This window comes from Sorex fumeus, unplaced genomic scaffold (assembly GCF_029834395.1).
Source record: "Sorex fumeus unplaced genomic scaffold, SorFum_2.1 ptg000037l, whole genome shotgun sequence".
NCBI classification, from domain to species: domain Eukaryota; kingdom Metazoa; phylum Chordata; class Mammalia; order Eulipotyphla; family Soricidae; genus Sorex; species Sorex fumeus.
This window is the reverse complement of record NW_026606094.1, coordinates 14,305,127-14,328,584: the sequence shown is the minus strand read 5'-3', so window position 1 is coordinate 14,328,584 and position 23,458 is coordinate 14,305,127. Positions and strand designations below refer to the sequence as shown.

Genomic DNA, 23,458 nt, shown 5'->3' with positions numbered 1-23,458 from the left:
GTCAGAGCCACAAGCTTAGTGCTGCGTAGAAAGGATCCTCCTTCCTGGCGGCTCCTTTAGAGAGCGGGAGCTATTCAACTCTTCCCTTGCACAGATGCCTTCTTCAGTATCTATTCTCAGCATACCCCCCCCCCCCCAACACTCCCAAAATTGCCACCCCCCTTTCTCTTTTGGGAAGATACACCTGGTGCTGCTCAGAAGTCACTCATGGAGGTGTTCAGGGGACCATATGCAGTGCCAGAGTTTGAACATCATATGAGTGGTATAAACTAAATACAAAACATAGTTGGCAGCATGCAAGGCAATTAGGTACTTTAATTCCTGTACAAACTTTTCAGCCTCAACTATTCAAATTTTTTAAACTTAGCACAGGTTATTAATGTAGACAAAGTGCTGGTGTAACACAGATGAATACAGTGATAGTTACCAATGACCCAATGATAACAGCTAAACACTAAACCAAGTCCTTTCCCCACAAAACTCAATGACTTTCTAGACTTCCTATGCTAAAACAAGTTCTGAGACTCATTTATGATTTCATTTTTTAATTCATGAATTTAATTAATTATTGTGCGATAATTAGAGTAAATTTAAATGAACATGCCAAAGAGTCACCAAACTATCATTAAAAAATTTGCCTTCAGATCTAATGGCAGTATTCTGGCGGTAAATTTGGGTAATGTGAGTGAGCAGAATAAAACACTTTCTGGATAACCTAATTAAGAGCAAGGTGAACCTCACCCTTTGCTCATCCTTGATGATTCTTTTGTAACACGGTGGTAGTAAAAACATGCAGGCTTTCCCCCTAACACTGACCAAGCTTTGACTCCCTGGTTGCTCTGCTGATTGGCAGATGTGTGTGATTTGGGACAGGTTGTCCCATCACCAATTATCTATAATATCAGTCTGTTTTAAGGGCTCACCATTCTGGCGTTGGGGAAGACTCCTCATACCTTGGTGTAAGAGGAAAAAAACTAATCAGGACGACTACCATCTATAGACAGAACTTAGTTTGCGCACCAAAAAAGTGAATTTGACAAGTTCCTCAAAGTCTGTTTTAAATAATTAGTCATGATCCTGACTCAGCCTACATGGAGCTTTGCATGATTCATTAAAGTGCTTCTTCCCATCCTAACCTTCACCAGGACTCTTGTGCTCGAGTGAAGGTGTTAAAGGACTATAGCAGCTCTGGTACTGGCTGAGGACATCTCTGGAGCTGTGTTCAGAGTTTGTGCATCAACAAGCAGCTGCACTGTGGTTATTTCCCTTGCATTTCTCTAGGCGAGCAAGTGCAATCACAAAGCCTCATCAAGGGCTTTCAGGCTTTCAGATTCGTTATTCTCTGAGTATTATTGGAGGCATAAAAGCATTTTTATACTAACAGGGAGCATTATGTAATGGCTGCACTGTGACTACTCAAGTTCTTCCGCACTTGGCAGCTGCCACAAGTGAGGTTTGAATGTGCTTAATCAATGAATTAAGGATCAGTTTATGGAGCCTGTAAACATAAATAAATGTAGAAATGCAGCACTCTAGCCTCTGGTGGACTGCTGATACCTAGCATGATGGATCTCACACTGCTTGCACCAAGGCCAATGCTGGAGTCGGTGGTATCATTAAATGTCATGTCTTCCAGGCTCCGCCATCCATCAGAAGAGATTGCCTGGAAATGATGTGTCAGAGCTTGACTCACTGCTTTTGAAAAATCATCCCATGATGTCTGTTTGCGGATATTTAAAACACATATTGTGTTCTCGCACTCAAAGTCATTTGAACCATAGTCATCTGGTTGGATCTCACCCACTGAAATCTTTAGGGGAATCTTCAGAGCATCTGTTGGAAGAATGAAAGAATTAAAATGAAAAATAAAAGGCTTGATAAGTAAAAACCTCAGCAAAAAAAAAATAGATAAAATAAGAAAATACAAAAAGTCTGAAAACTAATTGAAGGGATGCTGCTATATTTCTTTAAAGAAATTAACTGCACATTCTTAGACTGGACAAAATTTTGATTTTTCAACCTCATCACAGCTTCTTTACTTGAACCACTTATCTTTTGTGTATCTTCAATCTTTTCTACTTTATCAACTCTTTGCCTTCATTCAGGTTCACAAGTTATTTTTAGAAAGTAGAAGACAGAGCCTCCTTTGACCCTAAATTCTCTGCTACTGTTTTTCTTGACATTCTCAGATACTGTCATTATAAGTTACAAGGCAGCCTATGATGACAGAGGTCTGACTGCTAAGTGTAAAGGACAGTAAATTCAGAATAAAACAGAGCTGGGTTGAACCTCCAATTAGTATTCAACAAACTGTGCCTACTTGTTAAATTCCCTTGATAGCATTATATGCCTTTTTTTTTTTAATCAAATGCATCAAATGTGCACTAGGATGTTATGAAGACTAAATAAAATCCTGTTTGGATTGAAAATGACACATTCCCTATTACATCCAAAAGAACAGTAAATAATTGGTAACTGGTAAACAATGTAGCACATACTCTGAAAGATCTTTTCATGGGCCAGATAAATAATCTCAAGAAGTAGAGGACATTTCTAGCATGTACAAGATCCTAAATTTGATCCCAAGTTCTCATGCTCCCCACCCCAGTGTCGCCACTGGTACAAACACCACAAGCAATCAGAGCTCACCCCCAAATCCTGACCTTGTCAGGTATGGCCCCTATTAAAAGAAATATTCTTGGAGCTGGAGTAACAGTACAGTGGGTAGGGCATTTGCCTTGTATAAGCCAACCCAGGTTGGATCCCTGTCACCCCATTTAGTACCGCAAGCCCCACCAGAAGTGCTCCTTAAGCATGAAGCCACGAGTGAGTCCTGAGCAGTGCTAGATGTGGCCCAAGAACCAAAAAAAAAAAAAAAAAAAAAAAAAGAAAGAAAGAAAGAAAGAAAGAAAGAAAGAAAGAAATCCCAATCTCTATGATATCAAGTAAGTGAGGCCACTTGGAAATGGGCTGCATTTCTACTTCTCAGAAATGTATTATAAGAGTAAACTAAGCCTACTCCAAAATTTTCTCTCTGCTCAAACCATTACTATAATCAGTAAATCAAATATTTCATAAATTGTTGAAAAATTTACTACTCCTCTAAAAACTAAATTAGATACTTTAGAGAAACTGAACAAAGTACTTGGAAAATACATCTATAAAATGTGGATGAGACAACAACATAAAATCAGAAAAAAAACCCCCTAACATTAGTCATATGCTGCCTGTAATTTGCCTCCACTTATGTTTAAGTGTTCTAAGCCTAGAATTCACAGATGAAGTATTCAAGTTGCCTATTCAGATAAGAATCTGTGCAGCTTTGATAAGGGCCACAGTACAATAGAGACCTTTACTAAAAATCAGTAAAACCATTGCATTGGGTTTATATGATAAGTTAAAGTGTGGTGGTTGAATATGGGTTGCCTGAAAGAGCATGTGAGTAGCAGATGTGGGGCCCCTTAGTTTGACACTGAGCACTGTGTGGTCCCCTGAGTATGACCAGGTGAAGCTCTGAAGATCCTTGAGCACCACTGAGCATCACTAAGCAGTACCCACGGGACTCCAAACACTGCTGTGGATTTTCTAAATGTTTCTGTGTATATGGTGGGGGGGACCTGCGATTGCATAAGGCTCTTTCTCTCTCTTATTTCTTTTAAAATTCATGTTAACTTCCTTGGTGATCTCATCCAGTCCCATCACTATAGACTGCTGATTCTTAGATTTATATATCCAGCTCCTACTCACCCCCAGAATTCCCGCTGACTTGACATCTCCACAGAAATACATTAATGAGACATTTCACATTTTTCTCACCAAATCAGAAGTCCCTAGCTTCATTACCAAAACAGGCTTTGCCACAATGTATCTACTGGAAGACAATGGCAACTCCTTCCTGCCAGTTACTTGGGATCAATAACTTGCCGTTATTCACAAGTCTCCTCTCTCTCATACTTCAGAATAGAGAAAGTTCTGTTGACCTTCAGCTTTATCCAGAACCAAACCATGACTGATCTTCAATAATAACAGACCTGCCTAGGCTCAAATGATTAGCTTCTGGCAAAACACCCAACCATGTATTTCTCATACCTTGCTGACCTCATGTCTCGAAAGACAACGTAAATACAAAGAAGAATTCATGTGCAATTTCAATACTAAGGCCCACAAAATACATCTGGTAATCACTGATTAGTTTGAGCACTAACTGACTCTGTTAGAAGTGACTCTATATGGAAAGTAGCACTGTAGCACTGTACTTGTTGTTCATCTATTTGCTTGAGCATAAAAAAAAAGTAACGTCTCACAACAAATTGTAAGACTTATTGTTACTGTTTTTGTCATATTGAATACATCATGGGGAACTTGCCAGGGTTTGCTGTGTGGGCGAGATATTCTTGGTTGCTTGCCGGGCTCTCTGAGAGGGGTGGAGGAATCGAACCTGGGTCTGCTGCATGCAAGGCAAACTCCCTACCTGCTGTGCTATCGTTCCAGCCCCCATATGGAAAGTAAAACAATTATTACATTTATAAAAATTACAGGGGCTGGAGTGATAGTACAACAGGTAGGGCATTTGCTTTGCACGTGGCCAACCCAGGTTCAATTCCCAGCATCCCATATGGTCCTCCAAGCATCACCAGGATTAATTCCTGAGTGCAAAGCCAGGAGTAACCCCTGTGCATCGCCGGGTGTGACCCAAAGAGAAAAAAAAATATATTTTATTTCCAAACCATGAGATTTCAAAAAGGTTAAGATGAAAATGAGAAAAGTGAAATTGCAGTATTTACTTCATTGGAGCCAGGAGATAGTATAGGGGTTAAAGTTCTTTCCTCATATGTGGTCAATCCTGGTTGATTCCTGACACTTCATACTTTCCTCCAAGAACCCCCAGAAGTGAGCACAGAGCCAGTTATAACCCGAGTACTCCTTGCTGTCCCCAAATCCCTGCCCCCAAACCAAACAACAATTTTCCTCCTTATCCCAGAGGGTCCTTGGGTTGGAGTTGAAAGCATGGGCAGTGCTACAGTGTTATCCCAGAAGGCCCAGCACCGTAAATGAAGGATAAAACACCACTGCACGGCACTCACGCAGATTCTCCAGCAAATGTTTGCAGTCATCAGTGGCCACATCATGCACGGTCCGATTGCATTTGTCTCTCCTTTCTGGCTCCAGCCCTCCATGCCTACATAAGATTTCTAGGCAGTTCTGTAAAGACAAGAGCTCTGTTGAAATTGTATCTGCATGGATACATTGCAGCAAAACACCCAAAGGAGGTAGGTTGCTGGTAGCAAGCAAATGGGGAATTCTCAAGTAGAAAATTTATTCAATTCCAGCCACCCAAATATAGATGAAAATAAACAATATATCACAGTGGAAAGCAAGGAGTTTTTCATATGAATGTGAATCATATCTGAGGGATCAAAACACAGTTCCATTGAACATCCTCTTAGGTTTCAAGAGGGAAAAAAATAGCTTACTAATCTCTCAGTTTACAGAGTGAAATCAGGAAAGAAATTGACTTTTACAGACAGTATTCTTTCATGGTAATTTGGTAATATAAAGCAAAAATGACTTTTGCTACAATTTCTTGCTGTCAACTAGTTTAGGAACTGCTTTCTGAAAAACAGGTTCTAATTTTAACAATTCTTTCCATCCCAGAATCCTCGGAAGCACATTTATATTTTGGTGCTTATGCTGCCCTATTTTGTGATTTGACAACATATGACCACCATGTTGAGAAAAGCATTCCCGATAATATTAAAATTAATTTCCCTCTTTTCTCAGTGTGTTGCTTTAGAAAATTTCTATCCAATAAAGCCTATAAGCTGAAAAACTTCATTTCCCCCCATATTTTTATATAAAAATAGAAATTAAATGCACACAAACATTTTCCAATAGGTAATTGCACAACAGGCATTGCATTAGGATATTTACCAAGAAACTCAGCTATGTCAATTTTTACCACCCACCATGATTTGTCACAATAAGGAGCACAAAATTGAAAACCAGAAACAACAGTATGTTACAACCCAAGCAAATAAAGTTCTTTCACCCTCTCTCTTTCTCCCTCCCTGCCACCACAAAACACTACCCCCCTTCCCCCTCCCCCACACACTTCCCCCAAAACACAAGCTCTGGGCTAACTTCTATGGTGACAAAAGAGTAAACAATACAATCTGTATAGCGTCTCTGATTCTTCTGTCAAACATACTCTGTTTTGTATGTGATAAAGACCTTTTTCCTTTATCTTTATTATGTAAATACTTTTTATTATAGTATCTAAACACAGAACTACAGATAATTGTGCAGCTTGAAAAATAATCAGTGAAGATTCCTGTATAATGAGTACTTCAGAAGCCTGCAACTCAATCTTCCCTTCCTCCTCACAGACATCTGCTAGTTTGACTTCTAATATCACAGACGAGTTAGCCTGATTATGAACTTTATATAAATGGAATCACACTGTAGGCATACTTTAATATTTGGCTTCTTTCATTCTGCATAGCAATATAAAATGTGGTAGAAATAGTCACAGTTGTATTTCTAAGAGTCACATACTCTACCAACTAAGTTAGCCAGGCGGGGTTTTGGGGGGATATTTATGTTGTGTGAAGGGCATACCGACAGTGCTCAGGGCTTACTTCTGGCTCTAAACTCACTGGATCACTCAATGGATCACTCCTGGTGGGGCTCATTGGACCATATGGGGTGCTGGGGATTAAACCCAGGTCAGCTGCGTGCAAGGCAAAAGCCCCTACAGTTGTATTTTAAAAAGAAAACAATTGTGTGGCATGCCAATGCATGAGCATACTACTTATGTTTCATTCTTTTACTAGGATGTTATGAAGAGTAAATAAAATTTTGTTTGGAATGGATTTGACATGCGCTCTATTACATGATTGTACTAATAAATATTTGGCAAACAGTGTAGTCGAAGCTGTTTGGAAGGTCATTTCAGTGAGAACAGAAAAACAGCCCATGTGGTAGAGTACACACTTAGCATGCACAGAGCTCTAAATCTGATCTCTAGCATGTGAGCTTCACTGGGTACATGTTCTCTGATGCACACATATACACATTTCCGACGTGTACATGTACAATCCAACCAGAGTTGGACTGCTGGGTGCCAGTGTACCTATTAGTTCTACATCAGTATATACGGCAGAGAGCTGTCCAATTCCCACCCCACCAGGGATCAATGTGAATTGCTTAATATTGTCCCCAAAACATATTTATATTCAAGCCTGAGTTCACAGGGAAGTACAGGAAATCTCTAAGGGTCAGAAAGAAAAACAAAGAGTAAGAAGAAACCACCAATTACGTGAAATCTGAATAATAAGCTAGTACTGGTTTGAGAACAAAGTTAATAGAGAGAATTTTTTTCCTTTTTTTAAAAAATACCAGTGGGATGAAAGCTGTCACGGGACAGACAGGACAGAGGAGCTGAACCAGAGAGTAAGAAAAGTCAGCTTGTCTGCCAACAGAATCAACCAGGTCTTTCATTTCTCACTGTCCCACTTAAGGTGGAGGACTCAACTTCAAAAATTGTACAAAGTTTGGCTCTCATACACCTGGGGTTCAGATTTAAGAAATCACTGAATAGTGATGAACTTAACATAGATATTGCTTTATAAATATGCATACCGAAAATATGAAATGTTGTAATGCAATAAAATAACAAAAAGAAATGAATCACTAAGAAATGTTTTTTATAGTCAGTTATTATCAAACTATTATTACTAAGTTTTTATAAAATCATTAAGATGTTTATTGAGAAACGTTGACTTAGACAATGACTGCTAACAAGAAAACTGAGTAGAGGCAGGAGCGATAGTTCAGTGGATAGGGCGTTTGGCTTTCACAAGGCCAACCTGGGTTTGATCTCCAGCATCCCATATGGTCCCCTGAGCACCACCAGGAGTAATTCCTGAATGCAGAGCCAGGAATAACCTCGGAGCATCACTGGGTGTGACCCCAAAAGCCAATAAATAATAAATAATTAAATAAATTTTAAAAAAATTTAAAAATTGAGTAGAATTAAAGCTGGGTTCTGAACTTTATGAATTCCCACAAGAGATAACAATATCATATGTGTCATGATGCAAGTTATCCCTTGTAATAGAAAATGAATAAAATTACAACAAACCTGGAGTCTAATCCTGCCAATATAAATTATTTACCTATAACCTTTGTCTATCGCTCCAGCCCGGGCTGGAGCGATAGCACAGCTGTAGGGCGTTCACCTTACAAGCGGTCAACAAGGCCGACCCGAGTTTGATTCCTCCGCCCCTCTCGGAGAGCCCGGCAAGCTGCCGAGAGTATTCGATATGCCAAACACAGTAACAACAAAGTCTCCAATGGAGACGTTACTGGGCCCGCTCGAGCAAATCGACGATCAACGGGAGGGCGTTTACCTTTACCTTTACCTAACCTTTGGCAAATCATTTAACATTTTTCTGCTTAAATTTCCATGTATGTTTCAAAAATCTGTAATTCATAGGGTTCTTAAATGACAAATAACACTGCATATAAAACTCTTCTATTCTTCTATGCCTGTAGCACAGGCCGAGTGTGGACCAAAATCCAAAATTAATAGAGAACAACAACAAAACTCTTCTATTCTGGCAATTACTAACCTCTCAGGATTTATTAGCTGTTTTTACTGCAATCTACATAATTATCTGCAATTAGAAAACTAACCAAATATCCAGTTAAATAGTATTAGAGCTTTTCAGTAAATGGTCTGATCTCAATATAATTCAAGGCAATGTTAAAATAATGAATAAAAGATGCAATAGAAGTTCGCAAGATTCTTTTCTGACCTTCAAAGTAGATTACACCTGAGTTTTATTACATTTAGGTAGGTGAGTGGGCAATAATACTCAGCAGGGTTTTCTTGTTGCATTAAAGGATACATGAAATGTGAGTTCCCAGGAGGCTATCGAACATGCGAACTCTGCAGCAAGTGTGAAATCTGTACAGCTACTCTGGGTTCCTCCGGGGAATGCAAAGATAGAAACGCGTCCCAAGTGGCACTTAACCACAGCTGCACCAACCCTTTGAGCAGACTGTGTTATGGGACTTTTCAAGAACTTCGAGTTTATCAAACTCATACACCTTTGTGAGAGGCACATAGCTCCAATGTGCCAGAAGTGGCATGAGAGCAAGGGTTGTGAGGAGGACCCTAGATAGAGTTCTGTTTTCAGGGAAGAAAGCAATGTGGTAAACAGACATGGGGAAATGCGCACAGGAAAATGGGCTGAGGAAGCAAGGCGCCAAGTTTCATTATGTGGTGGAGGAGGAAAAATAGAACCTCAGCACTCTGGTAGGATCATATGAAGAGGATAAATACAGGGATGCCAATCATTGCTTCTGGAAATGGATTCCCGGGGAAGGGGAAACTGGCAGGGGGTGGCTTACTCAGGGACAAAGCAAGAATCGAGATTAATGAGTCAAAGTCAGAGTTGTATCAACTGATACAAATACATCTGCTATCACACAGATTTTAATGAGTGGATGTCTATTTCCTGTTTTTTTGTTTCTCTAATAATATATATGAGACAATTTGGTATTTGTCCTTCTTCCTTTGACTTATGTCACTTGACATGTTTTTCAGTTCCATGCAAGTGGCAGTAAACAACGTATCTTTTTCTTAAAGCTTTTCTTAGAATTGAAATACTCTAAACTATTTCAGCATAGGCGTTCATGTAACTTTTTGAATTGATGTTTCTGTGTTCTTAGAGGAGATGCCAAGAGGTGGAATTGCTAAGTCATATGGAAGCTCCATTCTAATTCTGAGGAATCCCCATACTGTTTTCCATAGAGATGAACCAGATGACATTCTCACCAACAGTACATGATGGCTCCTTTTTCATTTCAAAGCCCAAAATTCCCTTGAACCCTGATTGTGTCCATCTTTTGGATTTATGCCATTCTCAACAAAGTTGTTAAAGGATGAAAAACTCTTGGCTTTGGAGTAAAAAAAAACTGAGATGACCACATGGAGGGAGGGGTGTGGGGAATGAATAGGTGAACGAAATGGAGACATGGACATTGATGGAGGGTATTATTGGGCATGGTGATGAAGTAGCTAGAAGTAAATATACATTAAAACCACAAGTGTTGCCATTCTTTTAAACATGTTACCTAATCCACTATATATATGTGTGTGTATGTATAAATACATATATACATGTGTGTGTATATATATATATATATATTTTTTTTTTTAAGTAGTGGCTTGGGTTTCAGCCACCACCTCCACCAATATCTCATTCACTGGAATTTAAGACATGTTCCAGTTACATGCTGCAGTGACAAGAGAACACACTCTTTTGGGGGGCTGATCATATGCACTGCTGAAATCTGAGGGATCTGCATTAAGAGTGGAAGAGACATTAAGGATCAAAGATCTCGTTGTCATTTAGGAATCACTAAAGAGCAAAGTATCCAGGGCTAGGGAGATTAAGCAGAAATTCCAGGGCCACTGAGTTAGAGAGCAAATCAAACCCAGAGCAGGGCTGAGACTTTCAGGTTGGGCAGAGAAAAAGAATGTAAAAGCAGTTTGGAAACACACAGATAGGGTTCAATGCAAGTGCCCAAACCAGCCTGACTTGTGGAGTTGGCTGAGCCCATTATTTAGTGGAATGGTAGAGAGGAATCTGTTAAAATGATTTAGGGGTGCGTGGCCAATAATAATGATAGCAAGAATCATCTAGAAAACGCAAACATGTGCCATGGAGATAGTACAGCAGGTAAGGCAATTTTCCTTGCATCACAGCTGACCTAGGTTCAATCCCCAGCACCACTTATGGTTCCCTGAGCACTGACAGGATTGATTCCCTGAGCACAGGTTAAGTCCCCCTACCAAAAAAAATTTCAAGCGCATAGGAGTTGGAATGCTTTTCTGTAGCAGGGAGGGATCTAGGCTGCATTCCTCAAGGAATGAGAAGATGTTTAGAAAGGAGAGTGACATGGTCAACTCTGTTCTGAAAACCTGTTGGAATCTCTGGAAAATACATTGGGGAAGAGGATAACAGGAGGATGATGACCAGTGAAGAAAGACATTTGAGAAAGAAGAGTAGTCACTCACTGATTCAGTAAATAGTATTTGTGGGCAGACACTCTACTGGGTCAAAATGGAAAAGTGATTTTGGGGGGAAGAAGTGGAGATGAAAAGAAAGCATGCAAACAATCATGGTAAAATGCAAGCTTTCCCAGAAAAGTGTGAATTAGTGCCCTGGGAACACCTGGAAGCCAAAGTAGTAGAGATGTTTTCAGAGATGTTTTCCAGGCAGGGCTGGTTCAGGATGGGAGAATAGGTCATTTGAGGTCATGGGAACAGCAGATGTAACAACGGAGAGAGAAGAGAGAGCATAGGATGCCTGTTCTGTAATCAGAGTGTATGGCTAGAGCAAAAAAATTACATTTAGAAGGAGACAGAAAGTGTATCTGACTAACATCCAGACACAGTAGAAACAAGGGTCAGGATGAAGGGTCCACAGTTGGAAGTCTGCTCAGAGCTGTAGGAGAGGGCAGCTGGGATTAGAGAGGAGACCTTTATGACAATGAGGGTTGGAAGAGATCGCTCTGGATGGGAGATGTGCTGAAACCAAACATGATGGCTTCTCAGTATCTGTATTGCAAACTTTAATACACAAAAGGAGGTAAGGAGGGAGGGAGGGAGGGAGGGAGGGAGGGAGAGGGAGAGGGAGGGGAAGAGAGGGGGGAGAGAGAGAAAGAGAGAGAGACATAGAGCAAGCTGGGAGAGGGGGCAGTGGTGGCAGAAGGAATGAGACCAGGGATATTGGTGGTAGGAAATAAACACTGGTGGAGGGATGGGCACTGGAACATTGTATGACTGAAATCCGATCACGAAAGCTTCATAACTATATCTGATGGTGATTTAGAAAAAAATGAATTAGAGAGACAGAGACAGAGAGAGAAGGTAAACTGAGGTCAGATCAGAAAGATACTCATCTTGCCCTTGCACTTATCTTAAAGGAAATTGGGTCTGGGAAAGACATGAAGCAGATAATTATATAACCAAGCTCCCCAACTAAAAAGACTCCTCTCAGAGTGATGAAAAGGAGTTGGGAAGCCGGGAGAGGAGCGGCTGAGAGTGGGCACTGCCCAACGTCAGGGAGCCCCAATGGGGAGAACTCATGAAATCAGAGGAGGTGACATAGCCACAATTGATGGGTATGAGAGGAAAATCTAGAGCTGTACCAAACTAGGAACATGAAGCAAATAAAGCCAAATGTTAAGTGCTGTTGAAGGAGTAAGAGGAAGATTAGGAGCGGCTAAGACTGGGTAGGGGCATAAACTTGGAGTCCAAGGGAGCATTCATGACTTGAATATGGTCATCAGTAGGATGACCAGGGTCAAGGAAAGAGCCTAAGGGGTAGAGTACATCACTAGCATATGCAAGCTCTGAGTTCAAACCCTCACTCCTCAGTGCTCCCTGAGCACTGCCAGCCTATGCACTGCACTATCAAGCCTTCACTGACGGGGCTAATCATTGCTCCTGCTCCTGCCCCTGCCCCCTGATCAGGATCACTGTGAGTGTTCCCCCCTCAAAAGGGGGGAAACTGCTACCTATCTAATGCTCAGAGGGGCCCACGCCACAGTCAACCAGCCAGACCAGATAGTTCATTGCTCAGACAGATGCTTGGATGCTGCTCAGGTGCAGTGAGCTGAGCACCACGGAGCCATGCCAGCCATGTGCTACTAGGGACTGAACTTGGGACCTCACACATGCAAAGCAGGTACTCGGCACTCCGAGCTATGTCCCAGTCCTGACAACATAACTGCTTAAGTGGGCTCCCTTTGAAGAGTAAAAAAGCACCACTGTTAACACCACACTCAGATGATAAGCACAAGTTTGTTTCTCTAGTTATCTAAGAGGGGCCTCCACCAGCCATCCCCAGACAGACCTTCCTGGATGAATCAGGGAAATAATTAGAGAGGGGAAAAAAATACTATTTGGGGGCCTCTGTGGATTATGGTCTAGGAGGCAGAGCAGTTAAGGGAGGAAGTACAGAGTGATCAGAGGAAGAACATCAAGTACAGATCGACACGGTATTCATGGAAAACATGGAAATGTTGGAACTGGAGCTATAGTCCAGCAGGTAGGGCATTTGCCTTGCACATTGTCTAGCTCTGGCATCCCATGTGGTCCTCTGAAACACTTCCAGGAATGATTACTGACTCAGAGCCAGGAGTAAGCCCTGAGCATAATCAGGTGTGGTCTAAAAACAAAAACAAACAAAATCCACGAAAATGGCCTGGCCTCATGGAGGACAACACAGGGTTTTATCTGGCTTGATTTAGGTTCAGATCCTTTAGGATCATATCAGTTTTTTGTTTCTTTTTTTCTTTTTTGGGTCACACCCGGCAATGCACAGCGGTTACTCCTGGCTCATGCACTCAGGGAATCCTTAGGGGACCATATAGGATGCTCGGAATCAAACCCAGGTTCGGCCACATGCAAGCCCTACCCACTGTGCTACTGCTCCAACTCCCTCATGTTAGCTATTCACTGCTGTTCAAACTAAGCAAGGCTGTAATGTGCTACTTTGAATATTCTGAAATAAATGTTCTAAACAAAACCAAAAAGTATCCAACAACCTTCCCAGTGTCTACACACAGTTATGTCAGGTGGCACATTCCAAAAATTTTAATAACTAAGAAAACAAAAGAATTTATCATGGTGAATAAAGAATGCTAACACAGATAGGGAAGAAGTGATTTTTATGTACCAGAAATAATATCTCGCCTGAAGACCTGGTCATATTTCACTGGTCACTTGTCTTCCTCGACCAACCCAACTGTGGATAAGAAGAAATATAGTGACTTTTCCGACTCTCCTCATTCTTTTCCATTTGCAGCCACACTTAATGACAAGGACACTAAATATCAGAACCTCACATAAGCCTCTGCACTTGACAAACTCCCTTCAGCAAGAACTACCTCTCAGGGTACTGGTTTCCAATTGCTGGCATCCATGCACAGGTTAAAAGCACTGGAGGGGTGGCTCTGTGGTGAGGCATGTGCCTGGCATGTGTAAAGCCCTAGGTTTCATCTTGAGCAGAACAAAACAAAAACATTGAAGACAACTGGTCTACCACAGAGGTTTACTTCTGGACTGTGTGGTCCAATGTGTGGTCTGGTACAAATTTGAAGGTATAAAAAAGATTTCAAACCATTATCTTAGAGGACTAGGATTGGGGCAATGAGGGAGCGGTATGGTGTGAGAGACAACATCTGTCACTCACCCAGTGCAGTGCATCAGGCATCCCGCAATCTGAACAAAATGCCAGAATGATTCAAGATAGTTGTATCTTGTGGGTTTCTAGATAACTAGAGAACAGTAATCCTGCCTAGAATTGACCACTGAGATGCTGCTGAAAATAAGTGTCTGGAAGATAAATAAAACTATCTTCACTAGCTGTGGTGATTTGAGCTATTTATTGGTGAAATTTTAGGCCAAACTCAAAAACTACGTAAGATCTTAAAAATAGGCGATGACAAATGGACCTTGGGTATTGCTTAGGGAGAGGAAAACCAGGAAAACAAAGAGAATGCCTTGTCATCAAACAGAGAGGAAGTGAGCAAAGGTCAGGTGCTCTGGAAGCCAAGAGAGGAGTTTATATGAAACAGTTACCATGTTAAACATCCCAGGAAGATGAAAAGCATGAGGGACAGGAAGCCACTGGCTTTGGAAATAAATAATCTAGAATTACAATGAACTCCTAAGAACAAAACATACACACAGCCCCAAATAAAAGTATCTTTTTGTACCAGAGCTTTAACAACAGAGATGCTCAAAGCCAGACAATGTCCTAACCGATACTTCGGCTCCAAAGTATCTGATGTGTCAAAGACGTGTCATGCTAGAACAGAGAGACTCTCCTATTTACTTACATAAAATAATAAAAACAAAGGTTTAGTCTCCATGATTAATTCTCCCTGAATTAGGTCTCAGGCTAGCTTCAAAGGAGGCCCTCCTAGGACCAGAATCCAGTGATTCTGAATCACTAGAAAAAGATCAAGGATTAAAAGGGAAGTATGGGTTAGAAGCTTTTGTGCTCAAACCCAAAGGGGCTGAGGGCCAGCAGTGCTACACAGGGCAATGCATCAGGGGGCACCCTGCTACCCCAAGGGATGTTTCAGGCACCTTGCAGTGCTAAGGATTCGACAGAGGCTCTCATGCATGTATGAGCTCTGGCCCTTTAGCCTATTTTCTAAATTACTCAAGTCAGTATTTTTTTCCATCTTAAACAAAATATGTTGAGCTATGTCCCTTCATGCTTGAAATTCCATACTTTGAAAAGCATGTGAAGACAGTCATCTTCCTGGCAATGATAAGTATTGCTGCCTTATACAGATCAGGCATATATAGGATACTGTAGAAAGAAAAAAATAAATGTGTTTTAACTGCAGTGTAATGGTCAGTGTAGAATCTTTATTATCTACAAAGACTGACCAGAACTTACTTTTTCAAAGCAATAAATATAATAGCATTTTTTCATTCATTCATTTCTTATAGAAAAGTGATCTAAGTGACTTAGTGGTAAAGGGGCTGCCTTTCCAGATTATCTGAGCCATGATGCTAACTTTGTATTTAATGAAGCAAAAAAATTTTTATCGTAATCTTTGACTAGAAGGGAAGGAAGAATGACATGGTGGAAAGGATAATGAAACTGGGCGATCTGGGCATCATTCCCAATGTCTATCTATTAATTCCTCCAGGGCTTAAATGTCCTAATCATAAAAATGAAGATGTTAGACTGGAAGATTAAGTAGCCACTACAGAGTGGAAAGGATCTATTATTTTAATCTTTCATTTTACACTGTAGTGTGTGACTACTGTCAATCCTGCTCATTTAAAAAATATTTCTCTTGCTCAAAATTTATCTTATGTCTTTTAAAGTAAATGGGTATAAGGAGAATCAAATTACATGAGAAAAGAGTTTATATTTCACTTAATTCAACAATGACAGAGAATTCACATTAGGCAGTGGCCTGAGAATCTATAAAGATACCAACCTTGGCTATCAAAGCACCAGGTCTAATAAGGAATACATATTTATAGAGCTGAAAGGCAAGAAAAATACGCCATCCCACAGGAAGACTTACCCCGTGGAACATCTTTCTCTCTGCCTATCATGAGAGAATCAGGATACGAATAAGATACTAGATTATAATGCTCAGTTTTGTTATGCCTTTTCCTCCCATCACACTGAGTACCCATATATCACACTCATTATAATACCTTACATTAAACTCAGATTTTCTTTTAGCATGTGAATCATAAACCGATTTCCCTTTGCAACACCTTTCCTATTACATGACATTCACTGTATTAAATTGTTTTTTTTCGAATTTAAGCTATTTATATTTCTCCTATCTATTTAAACATTTTAGTTTAACATGTTGCTTTCTGTTCAAACCCATACTGTTATAACAAGTTCACAGAATTTTTGAAGGTTTTTTTGTTGTTATTGTTACATGATAAAATGGGGACTGAAAACTACCATTGACAAAAAATTCCCCCACCCTGAACTGAATCATGTCTTATTTTTTACATTTTCAACCCAAAGGCCAAAATGAACAGCTTACGTTTGAGATCATAGTAACAAGAAGTTCTCCAACTTGGAGCTCCAAATGCACATCCAGAGAACTCCATCTGGATGAACACATCCAGCACTAGAGGAAGCTCAGCATGTTTAAACTCACAAGTTCCTTCGTGATTAGAGCAATGTTCCTTTTCTCTTTCTGGGAACACTGTAACATTCTTCTAGAGTCAGCTTTTTTTATTTTTTCACAACTAATCTGACATCAGTCTTTAGATGTTTCGAGTCTATAATAAAGGTAAAGGCCCTCCCGTTGATCGTCGATTTGCTCGAGCGGGCCCAGTAACATCTCCACTGGAGACTTTGTTGTTACTGTGTCTGGCATATCGAATACTCTCGGTAGCTTGCCGGGTTCTCCAAGAGGGGCAGAGGAATCGAACTCGGGTTGGCCATGTTGGCCGCTTGTAAGGCGAACGCCCTACCCGCTAAGTCTCATTATTTCCTACACTTTCATCTCTCTCCTTGTCACCGTGTGTTTTCATAATCCCAATTTCTTTAAGGCTAAATAAATCCATTTGAACAACAAACCTGATGATTTTGGCCCTTTATACAAAACCATCCAAACCATCCTTTCTCCCTGTCACAAATGGCAAATTTATTTCAAACTCCTTTATTTATCATTTTTGTTTTGTTTTGGCAATATCTGATGGTGCTCAGGGGTTAATCTCAGTACGATTTTTGGAGGTCACTCCTGGCAGTGCTTGGGGGACTTGCAATGTAGGGGATCTGTATCAGGTTCTTGCATGCAGCAAGCGCTCAGTCCTTCAAACCATCTCCCCAGCTTCTGAAGTCATTTCTTTCTTCTCCAATTAAGTCTATTCAAGCCCCAGTTCCTGCAACTCTGCTCTCTCTTAAATATGGTCATATTATTCTTAAAATTTTTTTAAATCTTGTATGTAATATATATATGTATAGTTTCAAAATTACTTGTATTACCCACTTAATTTTTTAGACTTTTCTCATCTTAAACTGGTCCTATATTTAAAGTTGAACTTACCTGATGACATATTGACCTCTCAAATACACACTATGTATGTTACTTGTTATTGCTCAATTGATTCAAATAGCAAAAGCAGAAGGAGTGAAAGGCCAACATTCAAAGAATTTCCTTAGCTGCATTCTGCTTTTACAGACCACTGAAATTGAGAGGTCTCATGTAACAGTGAGACAGCCCAGGTAAGATGGAAGAGAGGCAGTTCAGAGTAGAGGATATGATATAAATCCTGGTCCTCCCTCAACCTTGGAGCAAGACCTTGGTATTGAAGGAAACAATGAGTAAATAAAATTAATACCAAACTGCTTGTCATCTGGGATGAGGTCAAAGGTTATAAATGACTCCCACTTTTGTTAACAAACTCTAAGAACCTTTTATGAAAAGTCTCATACATACATACATAACTGTGGGCTATACATAACTGTAAGAGAGAAACAAAGTCCACTTGTTTTCAGAAGCTAATCATCTCAAATGATGGTATTACTCAGTCTCTGAGATGCTCTGTTGATAGCAGACAACTTTAGCACTCATCAGATTACAAGTGTGTATTAAGATCAGCTGTACCACACACCTTGAACCCTTTAGAAGCAGCGATGTGGGCAGCAGTCCAGCCTTCTCTGTCAGCGTGGTTAATGAGGTCAGCCGGAACAATGGGCTTGGATGTCCCTTCAGGACTGCCTTCTCCATGCAAGTCAGAGGCGCCTGCCTCGGGCTCCTCCTCATTCGAAGAGTTTCCACAAGCTGGTGCTCTATGGTACATAAGAAGCTTGAGACTGTCCACATTACCAGTGTCCACAGCTGCATGAACTGGTGTCCAGCCATCCTGAAAATAACATGATCGGGGAGTAGGGTCAATTACAACACTGATACTGAGAAGAATTATTTAAAAATCACCTCTGAATGTTTCTGGTCATGGATCACTGAGCTGAGAAAGACAGACTTTCCAATCCTGAATATCACTCAAGAGAAAAGTTAAAGACTCTGACGTCTGTCACTACACTTCCCACTGCTATGACCCACACTGTTTTGTAGGACTTTCATCTGAATGTTTAACCATTTGGAGTAAGCAGGTACTACCCAAAACTGCCAATAAGTTTTAGACACCAAAATGTCAATTTAATATTACAGAAAGAAAGAACTTGAACTAAGAGTTTTTTTTTTTTTTGGTTTGAGGGCCACTCCTGGCAGTGCTCAGGGCTTACTCCTGGCTGTGCTCAGGGATCACTCGTGGCTAGATCAGGGGACCATAAGAGGTGCCAGGGATTAAAGCCAGGTCAGCAGCATGCAAGGCAAGTGCTTACTCAATGTACATCTCTCTGGCCCTATAACACAGAGATAATTTTTAGAAATGTATATCAACTATAACGTGATTAGTACTGTACTTCAATGAATGCTATTCTAAACCAATCTTACTTACAGGGGAGTGTTCTAACTTGGGTGGTCTTAAACTTCTATGCCAATGAGTCCAGATGGAAGGAAACTAGATAATGGAGAACACATTTAACACACAGGAAAAGCAAAACCAAATAACTCCACAAGATTTTGATGGATGTCTACTGAGTGTTCTGTAATTGCAGTAGGAAGCAGACAGATGCAAGATTAGAAACTAGAATATATTACTTCGAAGCTTCAGTCATCCATTTAACTGATCACTAGGGCAGTCTCTGAACCCTTTTTTATGCAAGTGGGTCTTCTTAATCAAGTACTGCACCTCAGCCCAGAAGTGCTGGATCAGAATGTCCGGGGGAATAGCCTCATCCCGCAATCTGCTTTCCCAAGCCCTCTAAGTGATTCAACTTTCATTTTTATATAAAATTGTGTTCACTTACTATTCAGCACCATCATCATTAATTTTTTAATGTTTTATTGTTTTTTTTTAAAGAGGGTTATTTTAGTGATTTGTATTTTGGCTTTGTTTTACTTATTTCTATCTATTTTCACCTTTAAAAAGTAATTTGTCCTGTTACTAAATCTATATCATTGAGGTACAGCACAGTTTTTCTTTTAAAAAAATTGATGAGATAAAGGGGGAAAAAACAATGAACAATCTACATTTAGACAGAGTCATCTGATCATTTACTAAAATATTCCTTGATGATGTCGATATTTACTGGCTTCTGTTTCTCTAATCAATGAAGTTCATAGCTGAGACAAGACCAAGGCTGGGCAGTAACTGGTATGTCGCAGTGTTCAAGGGCATCACCCAGTCTTTCCAGCATGTAATGGCTTGGTCTTGGCTGTGTTATAACCATCTTACTTAAATATTAGCCTTAGTTAGGGCTGGAGTGATAGCACAGTGGGTAGGGCATTTTTCTTGCACGTGGCTGACCCGACCAACCCAGGTTCGATTGCTCCACCCCTCTCGGAGAGCCTGGCAAGCTACCGAGAGTACTTCACCTGCACGGCAAAGCCTGGCAAGCTACCCATGACATATTCAATATGCCAAACACAGTAACAACAAGTCTCACAATGGAGACATTACTGGGCCTGCTCAAGCAAATCGATGAACAACAGGAGGACAGTGACAGTGACAGTGACAGGTAGCTGAGAATAAGTGCTCTTGACCTCAAATTTATATCGCAAAAGCAATGTGGTAGTTTCTTGTTCACTTCTACCTTCCACTCTCCTTTGATTTCTTGTTAAAACATACTAGAAAAAGGAGGGGTCAAAGAAAGAGGACTCAAATGATAGATCACATTCTGACATGGGTAAGGCTCTTTTTGATCAATTGCATGGTCACCCACCCCCAAACACTGCAGGGAGTAGACCTGATAACAATGTATATAAAAAAGAAGATTTTATTCCCTGAAGGTTATCTATCACTTATACTATTTATCTCTGTGTTTTGGAGCCTCTGTTCCATAATACTTTCATTTTGAGCTCATCAGTAACTATCTTGAGCATGGTCTTCTGAGTTACCGGGTGAGTTGCAGGGTGACCCATTTTTATGCTGTGCACTACTTATTTTTTATTCGCGCTGCTGATATTCATTTCTCACATGGGAAGCAGAATTTTATAATAATTCTGAGACTGAGAGACACTGTCCTCCCGTTGTTCATCAATTTTCTCGAGCGGGCCCAGTAACGTCTCCATTGTGAGACTTTGTTGTTACTGTGTTTGGCATATCGAGTACGTCATGGGTAGCTTGCCAGGCTCTGCCGTGTGGGCGAGATACTCTCGGTAGCTTGCCCGGCTCTCCGAGAGGGGCGGAGGAATCGAACTTGAGTCGGCCTTCTTGGCTGCATGCAAGGCAAACGCCCTACGGCTGTGCTATCGCTCCAGCCCATAATAATTCTAACACCACAAATTTCTTAAATAAAATAAACATTAAGAAATGTAACAATGAAATAATTTTCTCATATTTTCAAAACTAAATAGAATCTTTAAAAAAGTTTCCATCAGGGTCAAGAGGAAAGAGCTCATGTAGTAGAGCATATGTCATACAAGCACAAAGTCCCACGTTCAATCCCTGTGTGCATGCCCCCCTCGCTTCCCCCCTTCCACCACCATCAACAAGCATTGCTGGTTGTAGCTTTGGTTTCAGGCACTGCTCAGGTCTGAGCACTGAACCATTAAAGCCTACTACATGGAGAAAATCAAGCATAGCATCAGGGAGAACAAGCACCAGAACTCCCACCACCCAACCCCTATCCATCAAACAGTGCTGGATATGGTTCTTATATAGGTAATATTTTAAAAAGTAAATCTCCAGCAGAACTCAATATTTCTTATAGTAGATTCTTGGAAAGATCAGTAAGTGTTAGTTCTCTTTTAAGAAAACTCAAGACCTATAAAACAGATTTGCTCACTTTTTATACTTGGAAATTTTAAGGATGTTTTCTGTGAATAAAAGTAAAGTAAAGGCCCTCCCATTGATCATTGATTTGCTCGAGCGGGCCCAGTAACGTCTCCATTGGAGACTTTGTTGTTACTGTGTTTGGCATATCGAATACATCACGGGGAGCTTGCCAGGCTCTGCCGTGCGGGCGAGACACTCTCAGTAGCTTGCCGGGCTCTCTGAGAGGGGTGGAGGAATCGAACTCGGGTCGGCCATGTTGGCTGCGTGTAAGACAAATGCCCTACTGCTGTGCTATAAATGCATAGTAATAAGTCAATTTTGTAGCAAATGAAGAGGTTCCAGATATAGATAACCTTCAGCAACTAATATGCCTATACTATGCATAAGGAATATGTTGGACGGTAGCGATTATCACGCATTTAACACTCTGGAAGGCTGCAATAGCACAAATTAAATCATGTCTGAGTCCAATGACAAATGGATCATGTTGACAGCTCCTAATTCTTCCAGCCTGAGATGGAGCCCTGCCATAGAGACACACATCAGTGTACTCAGGGTTGGTTTGGAGTCGCTAAGTCTGTCACGGAATGATCCTGAAACCCAATTTGAAAAATTTTGTTTCAGAGGTTTTCCTGTGTGACTGGAGTTGAAAGTATTCGTTCACCAAAGGCTCTTCTGCTAACTACATGTGAAAAGTCTTTCATTTCTAAATCTCTGGATTTATTTGTACATTTTTCACAGGCTGTAACAGAATGGTGCAGAGGGGAGTCAAGATAACCTGATTGTGGCAGGTTCCATATTGGATTCCCACGTACAGTGCTTCAGGTTCTAAGGAAACCAGTCAATGAGCCTAAACCTGAGAGGTACTGGACAATCTATATAATAACAAACATCAGTCCTGGAAGGAATAGTGAGCCATGGACAACCACAGTGACACAAAATTTTCTTTTTTTTTTTCTTTTTTGGATCACACCCAGTGATGCTCAGGAGTTACTCCTGGCTCTACACTCAGGAATTACTCCTGGTGGTGCTCGGGGGACCATAAACTGGGAATCAAACCCAGGTCGACCACGTGCAAGGCAAACGCCCTACTACTATGCTACTGGTCCAGTCCCACAAAAATTCCTTTAGTTTACACGTGTGACAATTCAAACTACTGATGATGGTTGTGGTGGATAGCTAAAAATTCCTGGACACTGTAGCAATGACCTTAAAAGGATTACCTCATGCCAATTTGATATACCCTGAGAAGGCCACTATTGTTATTTATTTGTTTATTGTTTGGGTGTCACACCCAGCTATGCTCAGGAAATCAGGAATCAGTGTTCAGGGGAGCATATTTGGTACTAGGGATTGAATGCAGGTTGGCTTTGAGCATGTACTATTTCTCCAATCACTATTATTAACCTCATTTTGTGGAGGGGGTCAACCAAAGCACAGAGAAGAGCTATAAGTCACCCAGGTCAGAAATTTTGGAGAAGTCAGGCCCTCGACAAGACTGGTTTCAGAGCATGATCCCTCAGCTATTATGAAATGTTTGCCACCACCACCACAACAGCTTATACTTTTAAAACAGATACTGCACCTTGAAAATATATCTAGGATTTCTCACCATTTCTCACCATTTCTCCCTCTTAATTTTACTTTCAAGCATCATTACTTATTTACTGGAACTAAACAACAGATTTCGGACAAGATACCTTACATCCATTCTGCTCTTCTTATAGCTAGAGTAATTAACAGAAAATGAGTTTTTCCTGTCTTTTCTCTGTTCAAAGCCCTCCAATGTCATCCTCCTTACTCCGAGTTCTTACCCATGGGCCTCAACATCCTTTGGGAACAGTTTCCAGTTCTAGCCACTCTGACCTTCCTGTGGGGCACAGGGACTACCAACACTCTCCCATCTCACCCCTGACACACTGCTCCCCTTGTCTCCTCAGGGCTCACTTCTGTCTCTTTCAGCCCTGGTACACTGTTCCCCAACTCACTTGCAGCTCACATCCTCACTTTCTCAGGCCATGGCTCCAATGT

At 40.8% G+C, this 23,458-nt stretch overlaps 1 protein-coding gene across 3 annotated transcripts in view; it reads right to left on the bottom strand.

Moving 5' to 3' along the window:
* Positions 1-23,458, bottom strand: part of CTTNBP2 (cortactin binding protein 2) — a 157,567-nt gene that overhangs the window by 40,457 nt on the left and 93,652 nt on the right. For 2 of the 3 annotated variants that reach the window (XM_056118605.1, XM_056118607.1), the window contains 3 exons: positions 18,200-18,451; positions 5,085-5,202; positions 1,558-1,833 (listed from right to left, as the gene is read on the bottom strand). In XM_056118605.1, the coding sequence (XP_055974580.1) occupies positions 1,558-1,833; positions 5,085-5,202; positions 18,200-18,451 (646 nt within the window). The remainder of the gene's footprint in view (positions 1-1,557; positions 1,834-5,084; positions 5,203-18,199; positions 18,452-23,458) is intronic. The other variant, XM_056118606.1, reaches the window with a different exon arrangement.